Source organism: Sarcophilus harrisii, chromosome 1 (genome assembly GCF_902635505.1).
Source record: "Sarcophilus harrisii chromosome 1, mSarHar1.11, whole genome shotgun sequence".
Lineage (NCBI taxonomy): Eukaryota > Metazoa > Chordata > Mammalia > Dasyuromorphia > Dasyuridae > Sarcophilus > Sarcophilus harrisii.
In genome coordinates, this window is record NC_045426.1 from 635,111,008 (window position 1) to 635,131,774 (window position 20,767).

Sequence of the window (20,767 nt, forward strand, 5' to 3'; positions counted from 1 at the left end):
CAGCTTCTGTGCTACTCCCTCCATGAAACCTTTCCTGATCTTTCCAGTTATTTTTATTTGTAATTTCACATGTCATATGTCTCCTCTCTAATAGAATGTAAAAACTCCTAGGGGTCAGGGTCTGGGGTCTCACCCAGAATAGGTGCTTAATAAATGTTTATTGAGCAATTAAGCTTTAAGTCTTTGGTTGGGGGAGGTTAGTAAGAAAAGGGGAGGATGAGAGAAGCCAGCTCACTAGCTCAAAGCTAAATTCAAGCCCATTAAGAATAAGGGGGTAAAGTGGGGGGTTCCAGCCCAAAGAGACCCATGTCTTTGCTGTGAAGCAGTGGAGCCAAGAGTTTGAGGGAGGCACCCTTCCTAAATCTACGTAGTAAGAGGTCCTGGACTCTAATTTGTAGGAGAACCACAAAGTGACCAGAATGACTTCATGAATGGACATCTCCACAGCTCAGTTTAGCTTATTAAGCATGGTCATTCATAGCCCCATAGCATTTCAGAATGTGTCCATGTTCATGAAGAGAAAGCAAAGCAGAGCTGAGCTATCTTGGTCTGGTTTGTTCTCCAGAACACCTTGCTTACTTAGTTCAGCAGGATATCCACACCATGTTCTTCTTAGGAGGGAAAACAGTATGGGGAAGGGAAGGGAATAAGTATAGAATGGGGGACAAGCAAGAGGTCAGAGGCTCCTTTGAACCTAGTTTTTTTTCTTTTAAATCAAAAAAAGCAGAGCAATTAAACAAAAAACAATTTGGGAATAAGGAAGGTGCCTAGAAGGAATGGAGACATCAGACAGGGAGGAAAGAAGGTGGTGATATGGGATAGAAATGAGGTTAGAACATCTGTTTGGATGCACCCTCAAGGAAGATGGAGTGCCTTGTGGCGAAGTCCCTGAAGGTCTGCTCAGGATCTTGCTTGAGTTCTTCTAAAGCTTAAAGAGAGGAAAAGTCAGTGAGTTTTCCTGTCTTTGCCTCTACCCAGGGACCACCCAAGCTATTCCCATGATCCGGGGTCCTGGGTCTGTAGTCAATTGCTCCCTGGGACAAAGGGTGGTGGTGGGATGTAGTTAGCATTTAAAGAAAAGAGAAAAAACCCCTATCCCCTTCCCTTCCTCTACCAAATCCAGCCCATATATATACCTCCCTCCCCACCCATTTTAGGAAGAGAGGAGGCTCTGTTCTCAGGCCATTGGTAGACTGAAACAGGGTCAAAGGATAGGAGGGAAAGGAAAAAAAATAGTCATACTTTAATAATTGAGTAAGACCTTAATTCCATCACAGAATGTTAGAAATGGAAAAAGTCACTAATTCACATGACTGTAGAGCTTTAGGACTTTATTTAAACAGTATTTTTCTCACAAGATAAGGGGTTAGTCAGTACAAATGTTACTTTTCTCATTTTACAGATCAGGCACACTGGACATGCTTAGCAAATATTTGTGAAATTGAGTTGAATTATACATATTATGGTACTTTAAAAGGTTTATAAAGTACTACCTTCACAACCATCTTTTTGAGGTAGTCAGGGCATAATTACATCAGTTTAATGAATGAGAAAACAGACTTGTGGAAGTAAAATGACTAGCCCATAGTCACACAGCTGAACAGGTGTTAGGGACAAGATTTGATCCTAGGTGTCTCAACTCCAAATTAAGAAGAGTAAAAACTGGAAGGGACCTTAAAATATAGAATTTTAGAAGATATAATATTTGAGCTCCTGGGGATCTTAGAACATAGGATGTTAGAATGTAGAACATTAGAGGTAGAAGAGAACTTAAAACTTAAAAAGTTAGAACATAAAATGTTCAAGACAGCAGGAACTTTAGAACATAGAACTCGAGAGATAGAAGAAATCTTAGAACTTAGAATATCAGAAGATAGAAAAGTAGAGAGGAAAATACTTTAGAATTTAGAAAACTAAAACATAAAATGTGTGAGACAACAGGGACCTTAGAACATAGACCACTATAGATAAAAGAAAACTTAGAAAGCTAGAACACAGAATGTTTGAGCTGGTAGAGACTGTAGAATGTAGGATGTTAGGAATAGAATACTAGAGATGGAAGAAGTCTTAGAACTTAAATACCAGAACATAGAAAAGCAGAGATAAAAGATACTTTAGAATTTGGAAAACTAGAACACATAATGTTTGAGTCAGCAGGGACCTTAGAACACAGAACACTAGAGATAGAAGAAAATTTAGAAAGTTAGAATCCAGAATGTTCGAGCTGGCAGCGTCTATAGAACATAGGATATTAGAAATGGAAGAGACCTTAGAGCTTAGAAAACTAGAGCAGAGAATGTTTAAGCTGGTAGGAACATTAGAACATAGAACACTAGAGATGGAAGAGACCATAACTTAAGATTGTAAGAACATAGAATGTTAGAATTAGAAGCAACTCTAGAACACAGAATGAAGTAGTAGTCATCTAGTTCAACGCTATCACTTTACAGAGAAAGAATTTAAGGTATAGAGAGGAGAACCATATTTTCCCAAAGTCATCTAGAGAGATTTAGTGCCAGTCAAGCCTAGAATTCAGGCTTTGTTCCTTTATACCTTTCAAAGTCAGTCCACTTCTAGTACTTTACCAGAACACTGACCTCTGTGAAATGGCTAAAGCAGGGATTATAATCTATATAAATAGATAAGTGAGGACTTCAATAGGGACAAGGTGTCTCATCTGATGTTGCACAGTTTATGGGCGGCAAAACCAGTTATGAAATTCAGGCCTTTCTGACTCTCAGTCAGAAGTATGTTCTGACATTCTAAGTTTTAAGACTTCTTCCATCTCTAGTGTTCCATGTCTTAACATCTCATGTTCTACAGTCCCAATTCAAATATTCTGTGTTCTAACTTCCTAAGTTTTCTTCTATATCTAATGTTCTATGTTCTAAGGTCTCTGCTGACTCAAACATTTTATGTTTTAGTTTTCTAAGTTCTGAGGTATTTTTCATCTCTACTTTTAGTTTAGGCCCTGGTAGGAGAGCAAGAAGAAGATGGTAGGGAGGAGAGAAGATTATATCAGTGACTTTTTCCAGCTCTAACATTCTGTGATGGAATTAAGGCCTTACTCAATTATTAAAGGGTCTCCATGAATGGGCTTGAGAGCCTTTGTATGAACCTTTTTCTTAGAGCTAATTTCTTTTGGTCCTGCCTAGCATCTTTATCAACTTTCTCCAATCAGTCTTGGATTTTGTATAGCTTTTTGTTCTTTGCTGCTAAGGTCTTCTCCTGAAAACTGAATTTGTGATGAAGTGAAACCTGAGAGTCAGTGTGGATCAGGAGTCTAATGCTGGCCCGGGTTCCTTTTCTGGGTCTCAGTTTCCTTCTCTGTAAAATGAGAGAGGCGGGACTAAGGTCCTTTCAGCTCTGACATTCTATGTTTTAGACCCCTAGGGCTAGGGGAAGCCCAGCTGCTAGAAGGAGAGAAGCAGGGAAGAGGAAGATGGAATGAGATGGTGATTGAGTTGGCAGTTAAGAAAGGAAGGGGCTGATCCCAATCTGGGCCTTACTGGAATAAAACAAGGTCAAGTCAACTTCACTCGATTTCTGGAAGATAGCATCAGGATAATAACAGATGGTGTAGCCTGAATGGAAAAACAAAGGGTTCATTGAGTACTCATTTCCCAGGAAGGAGCTGGTGATAATGGGTGTGAACAATAGTCATGGACTATCTTTGGGACTTTAGCAATTCCTCTTCTTTTCCCTAAGTAGATGAAATCAGGATATAGGTGGGTGTAGTGGGGAGGTGAGAGGAGAGGGCTGTGGCAGGATCTAGAATGGGAGTTTGGTCAGAGTTGGCAGTATGGGCACTTGGGTGATTAGGTGCTTCGTTGGTGGCTGGGGTTTCAGAGAAAAACTTTTTTTTAATCTACAACTCAAAGCTGATGTTGTGCTGCAAGAAAGTGAGAGGAAAGGGGAATAGAGGAATAAAGGAAAGGACAAGAAAAGAACAGAGAAGAGAGGACAGAGACACTAAAAAAGAAGAGAAGAGAGAAAAGGAAGAAAGAAATGAGACAGAGGAGGAAGATTGGAGAAAAGGAAAGCAAAAGAATAGAAAGGAAGAGAGGAAAAATGCAAAAAGGGCAAGGGAAAGTTGAGGAAAGAAGAAAAGAAAAAGAAGAAGAGAAGGGGTAAGCAAGGAAGAAAGCAGAAGAGAGACAAATACAAGAGGAGGAAAACTGAAAGGGAGAGTAGAAAAGGATAGAGGGAGGGAAGGAGGAAAGAAAGGAAGGGGGAAGAGGAGGAAGAGGGGAGGGAGGGAGGGAGAGAGAGAGAGAGAGAGAGAGAGAGAGAGAGAGAGAGAGAGAGAGAGAGAGAGAAAACAGGATAGAAAACAAAAAGATAATTGGAAGGAGAGAAAGCTCAGCTTATTCTAGTTTCCTTTTTCTTACCTATAAACAAGGCCGCTGAAAGTTTGAGGTTTCGATGGGGACTATGGAGATATTTGAGAGCCTGTGAGAGGTGCACTGGAAATTCTCCTTCACCATTCTCCATCTGTCAGAGAGAAGATATTGAGGAGGGCTTTCATTTTATAGGTTTGACTGCTCTTTTCCCAAGGGTTATAGATCTTATATTCCAGGAACACTGTGTGCTCTTTGCTCTTTGAGTCCCTTTTCTGGGGGAAGAAAGCTCAACTATGATCTTGGACCCTGAGCCCTTTGTCACCTGGCCACCCCAGGTGTATTATGTACATTTTCTCAGTCATTTATTAGTAATGTGCATTCATAATCATAGCTCACATTTCCTCTGAAATAGATAGTACAAGTCTTATTAATTTCATTTTTATGGATGTGTAAACTGAGAATTAAGTGAGGTAAAATGAACTTGTTCATGGCCATCATGTAAATAGGACTATCAGAAGTGCAACTCACACCTATGTCTTCTGAAATTCTTTCCTGCTTTCTACTGTCTTAACCATAGACACCAGACATCAGACATTTACTGAGCAGCTAGTGCAGTCTCAATCTTGTACTAGAAGGTCTTTGGCCTGCCCTCAAGGGACTTAGAATACTGTAATACAAGGTAAAAAGAGTCAGGGATCATCCCTTGAAATTTGGGATTCTCAAACAACAGGGGCTGTGACTCTCCCCCACCCCCTCAATAATTCTGCCTTCTTTTCACTAATTTTATTTATAGCTCAAGAAAGGTACAAAGAATGAACGTAGCAACATTTTTTTAACATTGATTTAAAAAAAAAAAGACCACAAATAGTGAAAGAACAAACTTAATAATCAAGGTTTCAAGGGCAAGAAGATTGTGAAAGTTGAACATATAATCTTAGTATATAGAATGAGCCCAGTAAGAGCTAGAACTCTTACCTATATAAAGCATTGAATGTTAAAATTACAACTTGGTTTGTGCTGGAGCCAACTTCTGAAAACTCCTAAGAATTGATTATTAAATTTTCAATGTGACTATACTTTGGAAATCAGCTACAGATGAGGGCTTGATTTATTGTTTTGTTTATTGTCTAGACTTTTAAAAATGATGGGAGAAAATGTTAATGTAGATTAAATTTAAAAGCATATCTCTATTATTTTTCCCCTGGAGAGCTGGTTGTTAATCATATCTCAGGATACTCCTTCTCAGAAGCTGAAGGCTCAGTAAAGAGAACCTTGGAAGCTGAGAGAGATCAAGTGACTGAGTCTAAGGTGACACAATTAGCAAATATATATGTTGTACATATGCAGTATGTGTGTATTCACACCGAGATGTGTACATACACACATATATACATTCATATAAATATCTAAAATATATGAAATTTAAAAATATGTATGTATATGATCACCACAGTCCACAGATTCATGAAATTGTAGAGCTGGAAAGGACTTTATCTAGTCTAATCTCTACTTGATAAAGAATTCCCCTTATAATATACCTTGCATGTATTCCTCCAGCCTTTTGCTTGAAAGGGAATAATTTGCTTTCTGAGGAAGCCTAGTTTACTTTTGGATGGGTTCTTGTTACTAATTTTTTCCTTGCCTCTAGAAGCCATTACCTCTCAATCCTAGCTCAAGTTCATATTTCTTTCTTGTTATAGCACATCCTTGGTTCACTCCAAATTTGCTGTCCACTAAAACATCCATCTCCTTTTTTTCATTAAAAATACTTTTTTGATCTCTTTTTACATGTTATCTCTGGAAAAAGACCTCCCCCCTTAACCCCTCTACTCTCCATTGAATCTTTGCTTCAATCAATATTCCCCCCCCTCCCCAACAAACTCTTTTATTTATTTATTTGTTTTGTTTATTTTGGCACACATTGCTTTATGAATCATTTTGGGAGAGAAAAATCAGAGCAAAAGGGAAAAACCATGGAGAGATTAAAAAAAAAAACAGAGAAAAGAAGTGAACATAGCATGTGTTGATTTACATTCAATCTCTTTAATTCTTTTTCTGGATGCAGATGGCATTTTCGATCCAAAGTCTATTGGAATTGCCTTGAATCACTGAATCACTGAGAAGAACAAAATCTTTCATAGTTGATCATTGCATACTCTTGCTATTATTTCTGGTTCTGCTTGTTTCTCTCAGCATCAGTTCATATAAATCTTTCCAAGCCTTTCTAAAATCAGCTTGTTCATCATTTTTAAAAATAGAACAATAATATTCCATTATCTTCATATACCACAACTTATTCAGCCATTCCCCAATTAATGAGCATCTACTCATTTTCCAATTCTTTGTTACTGCAAAAAGAGCTGCTACAAACATTTTTGCACACGTGGGTCCTTTCCCCTCCTTTATGATTTCCTTGGGATACAGACCCAGTTATGGCACTGCTGGGTCAAAGGGTATATAGAATTTTATAGCCCTTTAGATACAGTTCCAGATTTCTTTCTCGAATGGTTGGATCACTTCACAATTTCCCCCAAAATGCATTAGTGTCTCAGTTTTCTCACATTCTCTCCAACATTTATCATAATTTTTTCCTGTCAGCCAATCTGAGAGGTGTGAGGTGGTACCTCAGAGTTGTTTTAATTTTCATTTCTCTAATCAATGGTGTTTTAGAGCATTTTTTCATATGATTATAGATGGCTTTAATTTCATCATCTGAAAATTGTTTGTTCATATCCTTTGACCATTTATTGAGGGAATGATTTGTATTCTTATAAATTTGACACAGTTCTTTATATATTTTAGAAATGAGACCTTTATCAGAAATACTGAATATAAAGATTTTTTCCCCGCTTTTACCCGTTTAATCTTGTTTCTGTTGATTTTGTTTGTGCAAAAAATTTTAGTTTAATGTAATCAAAGTTGTCCATTTTACCTTTTATAATGTTCTCTAGCTCTTCTTTAGTCATAATTTCCTCCCTTCTCCAAAGAGAAATTAAGAATTCTTAATTTATGGTATCATCCTCTATGTCCAAACCATGTGTTCATTTTGACCTTATTTTGGTATGGGGTGTGAGATGTAAGTCTATGCCAAATTTCTGACATTATTTTCCACCAACAAACTCTTAATATAGAAATAGCAAATGACAATGAATACAATATTTCTGACATTATTTTCCACCAACAAACTCTTAATATAGAAACGCAAATGACAATGAATACAACATTCTGCCCTAATAGTTCCCATTTTTCTGCCATAAAATCACTGAAAGATCCAGAGAACAGATAATATGACATAGATTATCTGGATCTTCCCTTGATTTTTTAGTTACTCAAACTACTAGTAATATTTTCATTTGTGTTGCTATTTTGTTTATTTTATTTCTTGGTTATGTCCTCAATCCATTCTGTGCCAATGTATATACATCTTCCTACTAGATTTCTCTAACTTCTTGATATTTTGTCAGTTTTTAATGCACAATAATATCCATTATATTTTTAGTGGGAAGATGGACCAATGAAGGTTGGTCCTAAAGCCTGCCTTATGTTCATTTGGAGGCTAGATAAGCCTACTTCTTGAAGGACCCCTTGCTTCCTTGCTTCCTGTTTCATAGTATGCATTTATATTTTGTTCCTGTTGATTTAGTGTATAATCATGAAAAAGCCATTTAATTGACTGAATTGAGTATGACCTCTTACCCAGTTGCCATCAAAGGCCTAACAACTGAAGATAGTAGAAGGACCTGACACCTGCAAAAAGGTAGTATCTCATCCTGAGGAGTGGATTCCTTGTGCCAGCTCAGTAGTGAATTGATCTGGCAGCTAAGATGCTGTGTCCTGAAAGCAAGGAAGTGACTTGTCCATTATGTGTACTATGCCTACAAATGAACTTGGTTGATAGAGAATATTTCATAGCAACCGTTTTGAGATTTAACTCAATTTCCACAGGGTTGTGGAGGTAAATGAGTATATGTTTCTTTTTGAAATACTGTGCTTCAGTATTTGCTACTCTTCTCAGTAAATATTCCTTTATAAAATCTGATTGATGTTCATTGGTTAAATACTGATAAGATATTGATGATCAATATGGGGGGACAACAAAGTAGATGGGAGTTCATGAACAATAGTCCTAGAAAAATCATCCTTTCTTCCTCAGGGTTACCCTTAGAATCCTGCAGCATAAAGTAAGCTGTGTTCTGGTACTCAAGCTATTAGTCTGAGTATAAGTTGGAAAAGTAAGCCTAGAACTTAAGCACTACACAGTCATGTGTCATAGTTTCTGAAGTCATTTCCTAGTTGATGGAATCCAACTTTTCTTTTAGCTCTTTTTTTTTACTGTGATCAGTGTTGCCAAAAATATATTGTTAAGTATTAAGTCTTTGCTTCTGTCTTTATCTTCCTTCCTTTCTTCCTTTGATTTTATTTCATATTTTATGTCCAAGTAATCCCACCTACTTTATTTTTTCTCCAATTGACAATTTAGTTACTTATTTTGCATAATTCCAAAATGACAACTCTATCAAATTCATTGATTGTTCAATAATGTGTGTATGTATGTGTGTGAATTTTCAGGGTATGGAATGGTTTTTAAATTCGCATTTATTTTACTATGATTGATATCAAGTATATTTTCAAAAGGCCATTTCAAATCTCCAATTCTTGTTTGAAAACTTTCTATCCTTTGACCACTTATCTGCTAAAGAATAACTTCTCTTGGTATTCTATATTTGAATGAAGTCCCTGTATCATGGATATCGGACTTTTGTTAGTGATATTTGATAACATATATTTTTCCTACTCTACCATTTCTCTTTTAAAACTGCCTTCATTAATTTTATTTGTTCAAAAGCCTTTTAATTTTATTTAGTTGAAAGATGTTTGATTTGGTTTTGATCTGTTTGATCTACTTGGGCTGGTAGGACCTCTTTTTATTTTTATTTTATTTTGTTGCTCCAAATATGCTTCTTTTTAATTATTATAATAGCTTTTTATTGACAGAACCCATGCCAGGGTAAATTTTTACAACATTATCCCTTGCACTCACTTCTGTTCTGATTTTTCCCCTCTCTCCCTTCACCTCCTCCCCTAGATAGCAAGCAGTCCTATATATGTTAAATATGTCGCAGTATGTCCTAGATACAATATATGTGTGCAGAACCGAACAGTTCTCTTGTTGCACAGGGGGAATTGGATTCAGAAGGTAGAAATAACCCAGGAAGAAAAACAAAAATGCAAACGGTTTACATTCATTTCCCAGTGTTATTTCTTTGGGTATAGCTGCTTCTGTCCATCATTGATCAATTGAAACTAAGTTAGGTCTCTTTGTCAAAGAAATCCACTTCCATCAGAATACATCTTCATACAGCATCGTTGTTGACGTATATAATGATCTCCTGGTTCTTCTCATTTCACTTAGCATTAGTTCATGTAAGTCTTTCCAAGCCTCTCTGTATTCATCCTGCTGGTCATTTCTTACAGAACAATAATATTCCATAACATTCATATACAACAATTTACCCAACCATTCTCCAATTGATGGGCATCCATTCATTTTCCAGTTTCTAGCCACTACAAACAGGGCTGCCACAAACATTTTAGCACATACAGGTCCCTTTCCCTCCTTTATAATCTCTTTGGGGTATTAGCCCAGTAGTAACACTGCTGGGTCAAAGGGTATGCACAGTTTGATAACTTTTTGGGCATAATTCCAGATTGCTCTCCAGAATGGTTGGGTTCATTCACAATTCCACCAACAATGCATCAGTGTCCCAGTTTTCCCACATCCCCTGGGACCTCTTTTTAATAAAGTCATTTTATGCTCTTTGTAATTATGGTTTTATTTTCTAGATGTTCACTAAATGTGTCTCTAATTTCTAGAATTTAAATTCTACAATTTCCCCAGGAATTGATGCCAAACACATTGGCTGAAAATTTATTGATTCTATTCCTTTTCACCACTTATCCATTAAAAAATGGAAACATTCGCCCCTCTCTGAGTCCATGGTACTTTTTTCACTCTTTAGAATCTTTTAGGTATCACCAAGGTTGGATTTAGCTATCCCATTTTCCAGTTCTTTTAGAATTCAAGAAGGCACTTTTTCATTCAGGTGAGTTGAATATTTTAAGGGCATCTGGATGTTCTTTTGCTATCTCTTCACTTATCTTTGTTGAAACTCTCCCTTAGCCATTTTTAGTTCACTTTCAATGCCAAAGTTTTCCGAGAAACTGGAAGCAAGAGAAAAATCGAGCAGCTCTGTCTTTTCTCTGTTGTGTTATTATTGTGCCATTCACCTTGAGGAGTGAGCATATTCCTTCTTCCCTTTTCATTTTCCTTAGCTTTCTTTGCCATCCTCCATTCAAAGTGAAATTTAGCATTCCTATCATTATTCTCACAGGATTATGTCATGCTCTTAGCATTATACTGTTTCCTACCCTTGCTTCCTTTGTCCACACCTACCTTTACAAAATTTAAGTTGGTTATTGAGTTTGATGTGTGTTCATATCAATTTCTCCAGCTTCTGTTTTTGCCTTTTCATTGGAATTGTTTCTCTTTGTATCTTTAGCATTTTATTCTTGAGCAGTTTCCATCCCTCTTGAGCTGGTATCCTTTGTCAATCTTTATAGAATTCTATTCATCCTTTTCCTGAAATTTGTTTTCCCTTTTAAATCTGCTTCACCAGAATCTAAAGTGCACATCAGACTTTTTCTAGATCTAGAATGATGATGATAATGATGACTGGCATTCATATATTTATGTAGTACTTTAAGGTTTGCAAAACACTTTACAAATATTGTCTCATTTGATTTTCACAACCACTCTAGAAAATACATACCACTATTATCCATATTTTACAGATGAGGAAACTGAGGCAGAAAGTAGTTAAGTGATTTGCCCTGGGTCACATGACTAGTTCTTGAGACTTGATTCAAACTCAGATTTTACTTCTTCCTAAAGTTCCCACTCTGGAAAAACCAGCTCCTTCTTATTAATGAGACTCATACCCTCAGAGAATATCCTAATCTAGGGATTTTGAAGAGACAGCCTATGAACTTTTTTTGGAAAAAATATTTTGATAAATATATTTTGAAAAAAAATTTTTTTTTTGTAAACCTATGTATTTAATTTTATTCATTTAAAATCATTATCCAAGAAACAGTCCATAGACTTCACCAGACTGTCAAAGGTCTGGGAGTTTGTGTGTGTGTGTGTGTGTGTGTGTGTGTGATTTAAAGATGATGAAACTGACTGGTAGAGGAGATAACTTACTCAACTAAGACCACTCAGCTAAGCTAATAGTAGAACTGGTACTTTTAACTCTGGTTTCCTTAGTCCTAATCTAGTATAGGACATTCTTAACATTACTACTCCAAATTCACTTGCTAATCTAAGGATTTGAGCCTAAAATTCAAGTGAACTGAGTTGGAGACTTGACTGATGGAGCCTTGAGTAGGAGTTTTCCAATGTACATGCACAAGTCTCCAAAACATTGGAGCTTTGGCAAAGTTCACTGCTACCATTGTTTGAGTGATGGAAAACCTTCTTATTTGCAATTAGAAACTCTTAGAAAAACAAGGATTCAGTACATCCCGAATCACCTTCATGTTAAATTGGTTCAGGGAAAATAAACCTGAATTGATGCTTCTTTTGAGTGGAAAATTTTGAGAGGGAATGTGGGTGTGAATTGAGAACATGGAAACATTTGCTCTACAACTTACTATTTTTTTTTTTTTTTATAGATGTTGATAATGCAGGTGTGGGTGTGAAAGACAGACTGGGTAAATAAAGAAGGTGGTAGATTTGCAGATTCAGAGACTGTCAGAGCTGGAAGGGAGCTTCCAGGCGATCATCTCTCTACCCTTCCTTCCCCACAATTAACAGGATAGAATTAAGACTTGGAGAAGGAAAGAGAGTTTGACAAGGTCATATAGCCAGTTCAAATAGCCAGTGATTGGCATTGACAGAATTTGAACACAGGTTTCTAAATCCTAGTCATATACTTTCTTTTGTCCCCCTTTGTTCTTTCTTTCTTTCTTGCTTGCTTGCTTGCTTAGGGTCACACAGCAAGGAAGTGTTAAGTATCTGAGGTCAAATTTGAACTCAGGTCCTCCTGACTTCAGAGCTGGTGCTCTATCCACTGTACCACCTAGTTGCCCCATCATATACTTTCCATTGCTTATTCAACAGTGCCTCTGGCTCTCACACCCCACCCACCAAATCTTCTACACAATCTCCTGTACAACACATCAAACTTGCACAGAGTAGGTAGGGCCATTATTTCTCCAAGCACATATTAATAGAGTATTGTCCAATTGCTAATTAGCCTCAAGTGCTCGGACCTCAGTGCATCGGCTCAGCTTTAGCCCATTACACCCATAGATCTCTCTACCTATTGATATTCTTTCCATTCTAGAGTGGCCTGCTTCAAAAGCCTTCCTTGATCTTCAGGTCAAAATTTTTCTCTTTATGGATGGCTACCTTCTCTCTTTTTCTTTCAGGCTTTTTCCTTCTCCCTAACATCTTTTGTCTATTTTACTATTCTTTCCTATTTCTCTTTGTCTTGATATTTGGCTCCTTGCCTGATATCTCTTGCTAGGTTGTGAGGGCAGAGATGCTTGCTTGAATCTCCTTTGTTTTTTCCCCCAGAACTGACCCCAAAGTTTGACAATAAATCTCTGCTGAAAGAATGGGATTTCTTCAATGTTGCAACATAGAAGGTTCTTCCTTTCTTCATAGACCTGATCATGTGCCTCCTTTGTTCAAATAGAAGGCTCCTGATCATTGCTTACATGACATTCAAATCCTTTTACTTGACATTTAAAGCCCTTTATAACCTGTGTTCATCCTAGATTTTCTGCCTTATTTCCTACTGTCTTTTCTCCTCTTCCAGGGAGTTCTGAAAAACTCTATTGCTGATCTATTCCAAATTCTCCTCTCCTATAACATTGCCTTAATATTTCTCTGCCTTGTTTTGTCTTTGTTTATCCTGGTATCTGTATCTGGAATGCCTTCTTTCTCCCTTTTCATATATTGACATCTTATCAGTTGGAGTTAAAGTTTATCTGAAATATCATTGTTTCTCCAGGAAGCCTTCCTGTCACAATAATCTTTCCCTTCAAACCTCACATAATACTTTATTTATACTTCCCCTCTCTCTTTACTATTACCATTTAATAATTTGTATTATGGCTACTTGTATTGGTGTCATAGTGTCCTGTTAGATAATAAGTTCCTCAAAACTAGGGATGGTATCTAATTAAAATTAACTCACAAGGTTAGTATGAGGAAGGTTACTTTACCAGTCTTAAAGTACCATGCAAATATGAAATCTTTTATTATTATTGATGTTGTTCTCGTTATTCTATAAACTTTATATCTCTCTAGAAAATTTTTGAATCACTATGTTCAGTGCTTAATAAATGTATTTGTAGTTCTCTTAAGGGAAAGAAGTCAGTTATTTTTCCTATTGGATGAACCATATCATTTACTTATTTGCAATTTTATTTTTTGTGTAACTAGGTGGTATAATGGATAGAATGCTCAGTCTGGAACTGGGAAAACTCATCTTCCTCAGTTCCAATCTAGTCTCAGATACTTGGCTATATGACCCTGGGCAAGTCACTTAACTCAATTTAACTCAGTTTCTTCATCTGTAATATGAGCTGGAAAAGAAAATGGCAAATCATCCCAGTATCTTTATCGAGAAAACTTCAAATAGGGTTGCAGAGAGTCAGACATGACTGAAAAAAATTATTTTTAAATTTGGAGCTTTACAAACATTAAATAAGATGAATATTTCTAGCAGAACCCAAAAAGAGGAACACATGCACTGCTGTGAATCTCTATCACGAGTAGCTAGTTTTATCCTCCAAACAAATTCAGCAGGTTGAATTTTGTTTTCAAAACTGTCCTGCTTGTCTGTTTCCTACTGACTATCCTTCTGTTCTCTTCAATGACCTTTTAAAATTTTTTTCCAATTTTATTCATTTTGTTAATTTTATCATTAACCCTCTTTCCCTCAACCTCCCCAAACTGAAGGGAACTCACTGAATTGAAAGGAAGAAAAACAAATCCCAGTATCACATATGCAGAATCAAAAACAAATCCTTACTTTGCCTATATCCCAAAATCAATGTCTCTTTCTGTATCTCCTGTTAGTAGGTGAAGAGCCATGTTTTAGCATTGGTCCTCTAGAGTTGTGATTTTTGGTGTTTAGTTTAGTTGTGTCTGCCTTTTTGTGACCCCATTTGGAGTTTTCTTGGCAGAGACATCAGATTGATTTGCCATTTCCTTTTCCAATTCATTAAACAAATGAGGAAACTGAGGCAAATAGGGTTAAGTCACTTGCTCAGATCACATAGCTAAAAGTAAGTGTCTGAGACTAGATATGAACTCAGGAAGATGAGTCTTCTTGACTTCAGGCCCAACTCTCTATCCAGGGATCTAACTGACTCCTGGGAGAATTGTGATTGGTTATTATTTTTTTTTTTTTTGTGTGTGTGTGTGTGTGTTTTTTTTTTTTACAATGTTATTTTTAAATTGTTCTCTAGATTTTTCTCACTTCACTTTTCATCAGTTTATAAAAGTCTTCCCAGGTTTAGAAACTCTCCCTTTTGTCATTTCTTATGATGCAATAATAATCCATTCCATTCATATTCCATAATTTGTTCAGTTATTCCTCAATTGATGGGAACATCTTTTGTATTCTAGTTATGGGCTACCACACAAAAAAGACCTATTATAAATATTTTTGTACATGTGGGTCTCTTTTGTTCCCTCATACTTTGGCCTCATTTGGGTTATATATGTAGTAGTAGTATCACTGGGTAAAAAAGAATGTTTAGTGACTTTTTGAATATAGTTCTAAATTGGTTTTTGTAAAGCATGAAACTCTGAATAGGTGCACTTGAATCAGACAACCAAGCACTTAAGGCTAATTATCTATTGGATGATAACTCTATTAGTATGTTTGGAATTTCTCTTCTCAGTTAATGCTAGCTCAATGCTTGGGGTTAAGAGAATTGTAAAGAGGGATTAGGGGGTGGAGTGAGATGAGCCAGAGTCACTTTGGAGGAAGATGAAGAGAAGGAAGGTTGTGAAGAGTTTGTGGCAGTCTTGTCCATCCCCTTCACTTCTCCCCGTAAAGACCAAGGACTTTTGTTTATCCTAACTCCGGCTGATTCTGAGGCCTCCAGGGGGCTAATCTGGACCTTACAGCTTTCCAGACTACATGTTTTGTTTCCTTTGTCTGTATTTACCTATCAGGCAATGTTTCTTATTCTTATATAATTGAGTCAGTTCTTTATGTATCTTAGATATCAGATTTTTATTTGAGAAATGTGCTTCAAAGATTCCCCCACCCCACCTCAATAAATTGCTTGCCTTTTAATTTTAACTATATTAACTTTGTGCAATTTTTTTGGTTTGTTTTGGTTGATCAAAATGATGTTTTATTTTCTATGATTCTCTCCTTCCCTTGTTTGGTTATGTGCTCTTCTTTGCCCCAAATCTAGTTACTATTAGATTGCTTTCCAATTGCTCCTGATGGTTTTTGTCAGATACTGAGCACTTGCCCTAGTAGTTGGGGTCTTTGGGTTTATCATATGATATTGTATGTAATTTTGTTATATAACAAATATTTTTCACTGATTAACTTCTTTTTAGCCCATACTAAATAGAAACTAAATCATTAAAAATATTTTTTCTCTTCTTCCTACCTTAGCCTTGACCCACTTACCAGAGAGGTCCAGAGAAAATGGCGGGCAGTGAGTCCTTTTTCCCAGGCCAGTGTACAGAATAGAGTGTGGCGGAGCTTCCAGTTCAAGAACACAGCACAACGGTAGAAAGCGAACTTGCATTTCTACAAGGTAGAGATAGAGCTGATGGATCTTCCTCTTTAGTCCCCGAATGTGCTCCAAATCTCCCACCCTCTCCCCTGCATGAAGAAAGCTGGCCTTCGAGAGCTGGAAGGACCTTGAGGAAAATCATTATGTCTAGTTGTGAACAGAGCCAATGACTTGGGGCCCATCAGATAAAATTATAAGAATCAAGATGTTTCTCATTCCTACAGATATATAAAGTGCTTTTTGTTGTAACAGCCTCAAAAGCAGGGAATATTAGCATGAATGATGTCAGGCCTATATTACTGCATTCTTTTGACATACGGGGAAACTGAGGCTCTGAGAGGTTAAGAAAATAATTATTACTAAGTATTGAAGTCAGGATTTGAAGACATTCTCCTGTACCCCTTTGCCTCAGGCAAGGGTCTGAATCAATCAACAAATATTAAGAGTCTTATAAATTCCATTTATTGTATAGCAGCTGAATATATAAAGACAAAAATGAAACAGCCTTCAAAATGCTTATATTTTACTGGGGGAGGTAAAATGTAGGCATTGATATAAAATATATGTAAAAATTAATATAAGGTAATTTTTTGTTGAAAAATGGCACAAGCATCTTGGCATGGTGGAAATTAGAAATGGTCTCATATAAAGAAGATGGCACTTGAGCTAAATTTTTAAGGAAATTAAGGATTCTATCAATAAATAGTGCCCATGTAGCAGGGACTAACCTGAGTGCTGGGAATACAAATATAAAGAATGAATTGTTCCCTTCTCATAAGAAGCTTACATTTGAATGAGGAAACAAATATATATATTTACATATATATGTATCTATATAATATATGTGTATTATATATATGTTTATATAGAATAAATACCAAAATAATATGGACATTTACAAGGTAATTGGAGAGGAAGGGAACTAACAGTTAAGGGAATCAGAGAAGACTTCATTTAGAGAAGTGGTCCTTGAGCTGAATCTTGAAGAGAGGGATTCGAGCTCATGGAATTTCTACTTCATGTTAAAAATCCATCTTTCCCATCCTCATCATTAGTACTCTCCTGAAGTCACTTTTTATACTTTATTATATTAAGTATGCTTTGTATTTACTCCTCAGTGTATTTGTACTCCCTCCCACTGTTATGTAAATGTTAGGTTGAAATGAACCTACATGGAGACAATTCTTGAAATAAAAATGATTACTAAAAAGAAAACTTGAAGTCTACACCTGGGATCAAATCTTGCTTTTGAACCTTATCTTATCTGTATAAACATTGTATATGTTATATACAGGGATGTCCAGGAGACAGAGGTAAGGAGAAAGTATATTCCAAGCTGGAGAGTTGGTCAATACAAAAGCAGATATAGAACATGTAGTGTGTGAAGAACAGAGGGAAGGCCAGGTTGACAGAACTGTTGATTGTACTTTGTTTTTGAAGAAGACTAATGATATGGGGCGATGTTTTGACTCATGTGTAAATTGGATTTAAGTGGTACAGAGTTGTACAAAGTTGTCAGCCTTACTCTCTCTTCCAGAGTCACCAGTGGCAAGACAAACTGGCAATGTCCTGGGATGCAGTGGATGGCCTTGGAATCTTTGATGTCTGACCAACCTCCAAGGCTTCACAGCACCTGCTTCAGCTGCCTTCATGACTGTGGGAACAAATTGTTCTCATGTGCCTATCCTGCTGGAATAAATCTTCATGTGCTTGGGGTAGATAGCACCCTAACTCACCAAAGCCCATTGGCTACTCTCAACCTGGTTTAGCCTGTCTGCCAAGATGTTTGAGTGCCAAGTAGACACCCAAAGTATATGAGCATCCCTGAAAAGAGCTTGGCAAGTCCTCACACTAGAAGCTGTAGTTCTTCTTGAATGCCCCATAGACTCCCTGAACATTTCACAAACCCTAAAATTGTAGAGTACAGAAGGATGAGCTGTTTACATTCAAACTGGAAAGATAGTTTAATTTCAAGTTGTAAAGATTTCAGGTTGCCATATTCCAAAAGCCTGAGAAATGAATAAGACAAGAAGGTACTATGTCTAGAGACCTTTTTAAAGGAGTTTGGCTGAGGAAAGAAAGAGCAATAAAAGGTGATAGATTTAAGGGGTTGGGTCTAGGGAAATTTCTTAATGATAGGGGAAGAATTGGGTATTTTTGAAAGCAGCAGAAGAGATTCAGATTTGAAGTTTGGAGGAGTAAATTGAGAAAACAATATTAGGAGAAGAAAGCTCATGAACCTCTGTACAGGGGTTAGCCTTCGCTAAGTTCCCCAGGGCAACCTCATTATCAAAATTATGGGAAAGGAAAAAAAAGTAGGAGATTATAGTAAGGGATCCAACACTTTGCACAGTACTTGCAACATAGTAGGTACTTAATAAATGCTTGTTGACTGTTGATTGGAAGTGAAAAGAGAGAATTTGAGGTTAAATAGTCTTAATTTTCTGATTAAAGTAAGAGGTAAGATTCTCATCTGAGAGAATGGAATAAAAGGTAATTGTGAAGAACTAGAGGAAACAAGGGTTAGAGTAGTTTTTGAGGGAGCAAAATAGGGAGTCAATTAGGGAGGACTAAAAAACTTGCTTTCTTCTGGTAAGGACCTAGTTGAAGTTGGCTTACATGAATTTAACTCTTTCTGCATGGCCTTGTGACTTCCTCTGTCTGAATGTACTGTTGCATAAGAGTAGAACAAAAAGAGGTGAATGATCTAAGATTATCTAGGATAATCTAGGATTGAGGTTTGACAAGGATAAGCTGTGATAGGGAGTTAAAGATTCAAGAGGGAATAAAAATATGGAGCAAGGGTAATGGTCTGAAAGAGCACTGAGGGGTAAAAGGATTGGAGGTGAAGATGACATCTTGAACCTGAAGGTCAGGAAAGGTGATACATGGGATGAGATAGAATGATGGGAGGTATGATCAGGTAGAAGAATGTCAGAATTTTTGATTAAGAAAATAGAGCACTTAGAAGTAATGGTGAGATCCAGGATATATAGCTGAGGGAAAGTAAAGGAGTATCTTGAGAGATTTAAGGAGATTAAAAGAGCATCACCATTGTTTTTGAAGTCTGCTTTGAAAAAGACAAGAGTTAAGGAGGAGAGAAAGACAGTGAGTTAGACAATAAACTTCTTGAGGTATGAGGGGGATTGATGTGGGGACTGATAGACAATAGTCACCATAATGTGAATAGGTTAGAAATTTTGATACCATTAATTCCAAAGTACTTGAGAGTGCTGAGAGGTAACATCAAAGGGACAAGGGACTAATTCCATTTTCTCCTCTTGTATCAGTGAACCTCTATAGTGGGGTATGAATAGAATTGCTTCTGGAAAGGATAGAATGGGAATGCAGTGTGGTCTGGAAGAAGAATACAATCCATATGTGGATGATACAGCCTGTTCAAAGGTTTGGAGATAGAAGATGGTGTCTTTGTGAGGAACAATAAAAAGACCAGTTTGACTAGATTATAATGTGTATAAAGGGGACTAATATGTAATAATGATGAGTTTCATAAAGCATCTATCCTAATGAAAATTGGGCATGAGGCTAAATAAAAATGCTGAAGTTGGTTTTGTGAAAATAGGGCATGGAATTTAATGAAAATGAAATAAGACTGTGGTTCTGAACATTAGTCAGTGGATTCATAATGAAAATAAAATTCCCCATTCTAAGGTGGGAAAAGATGGCTGCCAGTGTGAATTTGCATGGGCTGGTTCATCCCATGCCTAACCAGAGCTGGAGAATTATTTCTTTTTCTTTCCCTAGTTCCTCAACTACCTCCCCAAGGGCAAAGATTCAATGTCTTTTTGTTAAGAGTAAAGATAGAAAAAACAAAGCAAACAAAAAATCAAACAACAATAACAACTACAAAAGAATAAAGATAAAATCCCCTTTTCTTAGAGATGGGCTTATTCCCACAGGGTATACTCAGTAGCAACTTGAAGAATTGCATGGTTGATACCATTGCTTGACTGACCTAGAGACCTCTTTCTTAACTGATGGACCCCCTAATCCCTCTGTCTAACTGCTTGTTGGATTGACCATGACCTGAGTGACTACCTGAATGACTGCCTGTTTCTGTGACTACTTGTTTTGATGATTGACGGGATGATTGTCTGATTATCTGACAATCAGCCTCTCTGTTTGACCATCGGATTGACTGACCGTTATAACTGCTGGGCACTTGTCCTTCAGGTGAACGAGAAGGGGAATCAAGCTCTGGTGCACCTGGGGCTTCATAGTGTAGGGATCCTTTCCCTCCATGGAAATCACCAGGTCTCCAAACAGTGAGATGGCCGATGCTCTGACATTATCTCGTTCCTGAGGATGACATACCCAGAGGAACCCCCACACCAACCATCATCATTGAATCAATCAAAAAGTACTTAGTAAGTGACCATTCAATGTTAGGGACTCTGCTATGCCCTGGGACTACAAAGACAAAAATGAAACAGTTCCTGTCCTCAAGAAGGTTTTTTTTTAAACCACATTTGACCATTTTTTATCAGATTTGATATTTGGTCCCAGGAATTATTGGCAATATTTAGCTCTTTCTGTTTTTATCTCAGATCAGGTCTCCCCAA

At 36.9% G+C, this 20,767-nt stretch overlaps 1 protein-coding gene across 5 annotated transcripts in view; it reads right to left on the bottom strand.

Moving 5' to 3' along the window:
* Window positions 1-220: 220 nt before the first annotated feature.
* LOC100913575 (maestro heat-like repeat family member 5) overlaps window positions 221-20,767 on the bottom strand; it is a 133,363-nt gene continuing 112,816 nt past the window's right edge. For 4 of the 5 annotated variants that reach the window (XM_031947282.1, XM_031947284.1, XM_031947281.1 and 1 more), the window contains 5 exons: window positions 20,349-20,504; window positions 16,076-16,198; window positions 4,392-4,494; window positions 3,510-3,584; window positions 222-928 (listed from right to left, as the gene is read on the bottom strand). In XM_031947282.1, coding sequence (XP_031803142.1) covers window positions 831-928; window positions 3,510-3,584; window positions 4,392-4,494; window positions 16,076-16,198; window positions 20,349-20,504 — 555 coding nt within the window. In that variant the 3' untranslated portion in view covers window positions 222-830. Of the gene's footprint in view, window positions 929-3,509; window positions 3,585-4,391; window positions 4,495-16,075; window positions 16,199-20,348; window positions 20,505-20,767 lie in introns of all 5 variants that reach the window. The other variant, XM_031947283.1, reaches the window with a different exon arrangement.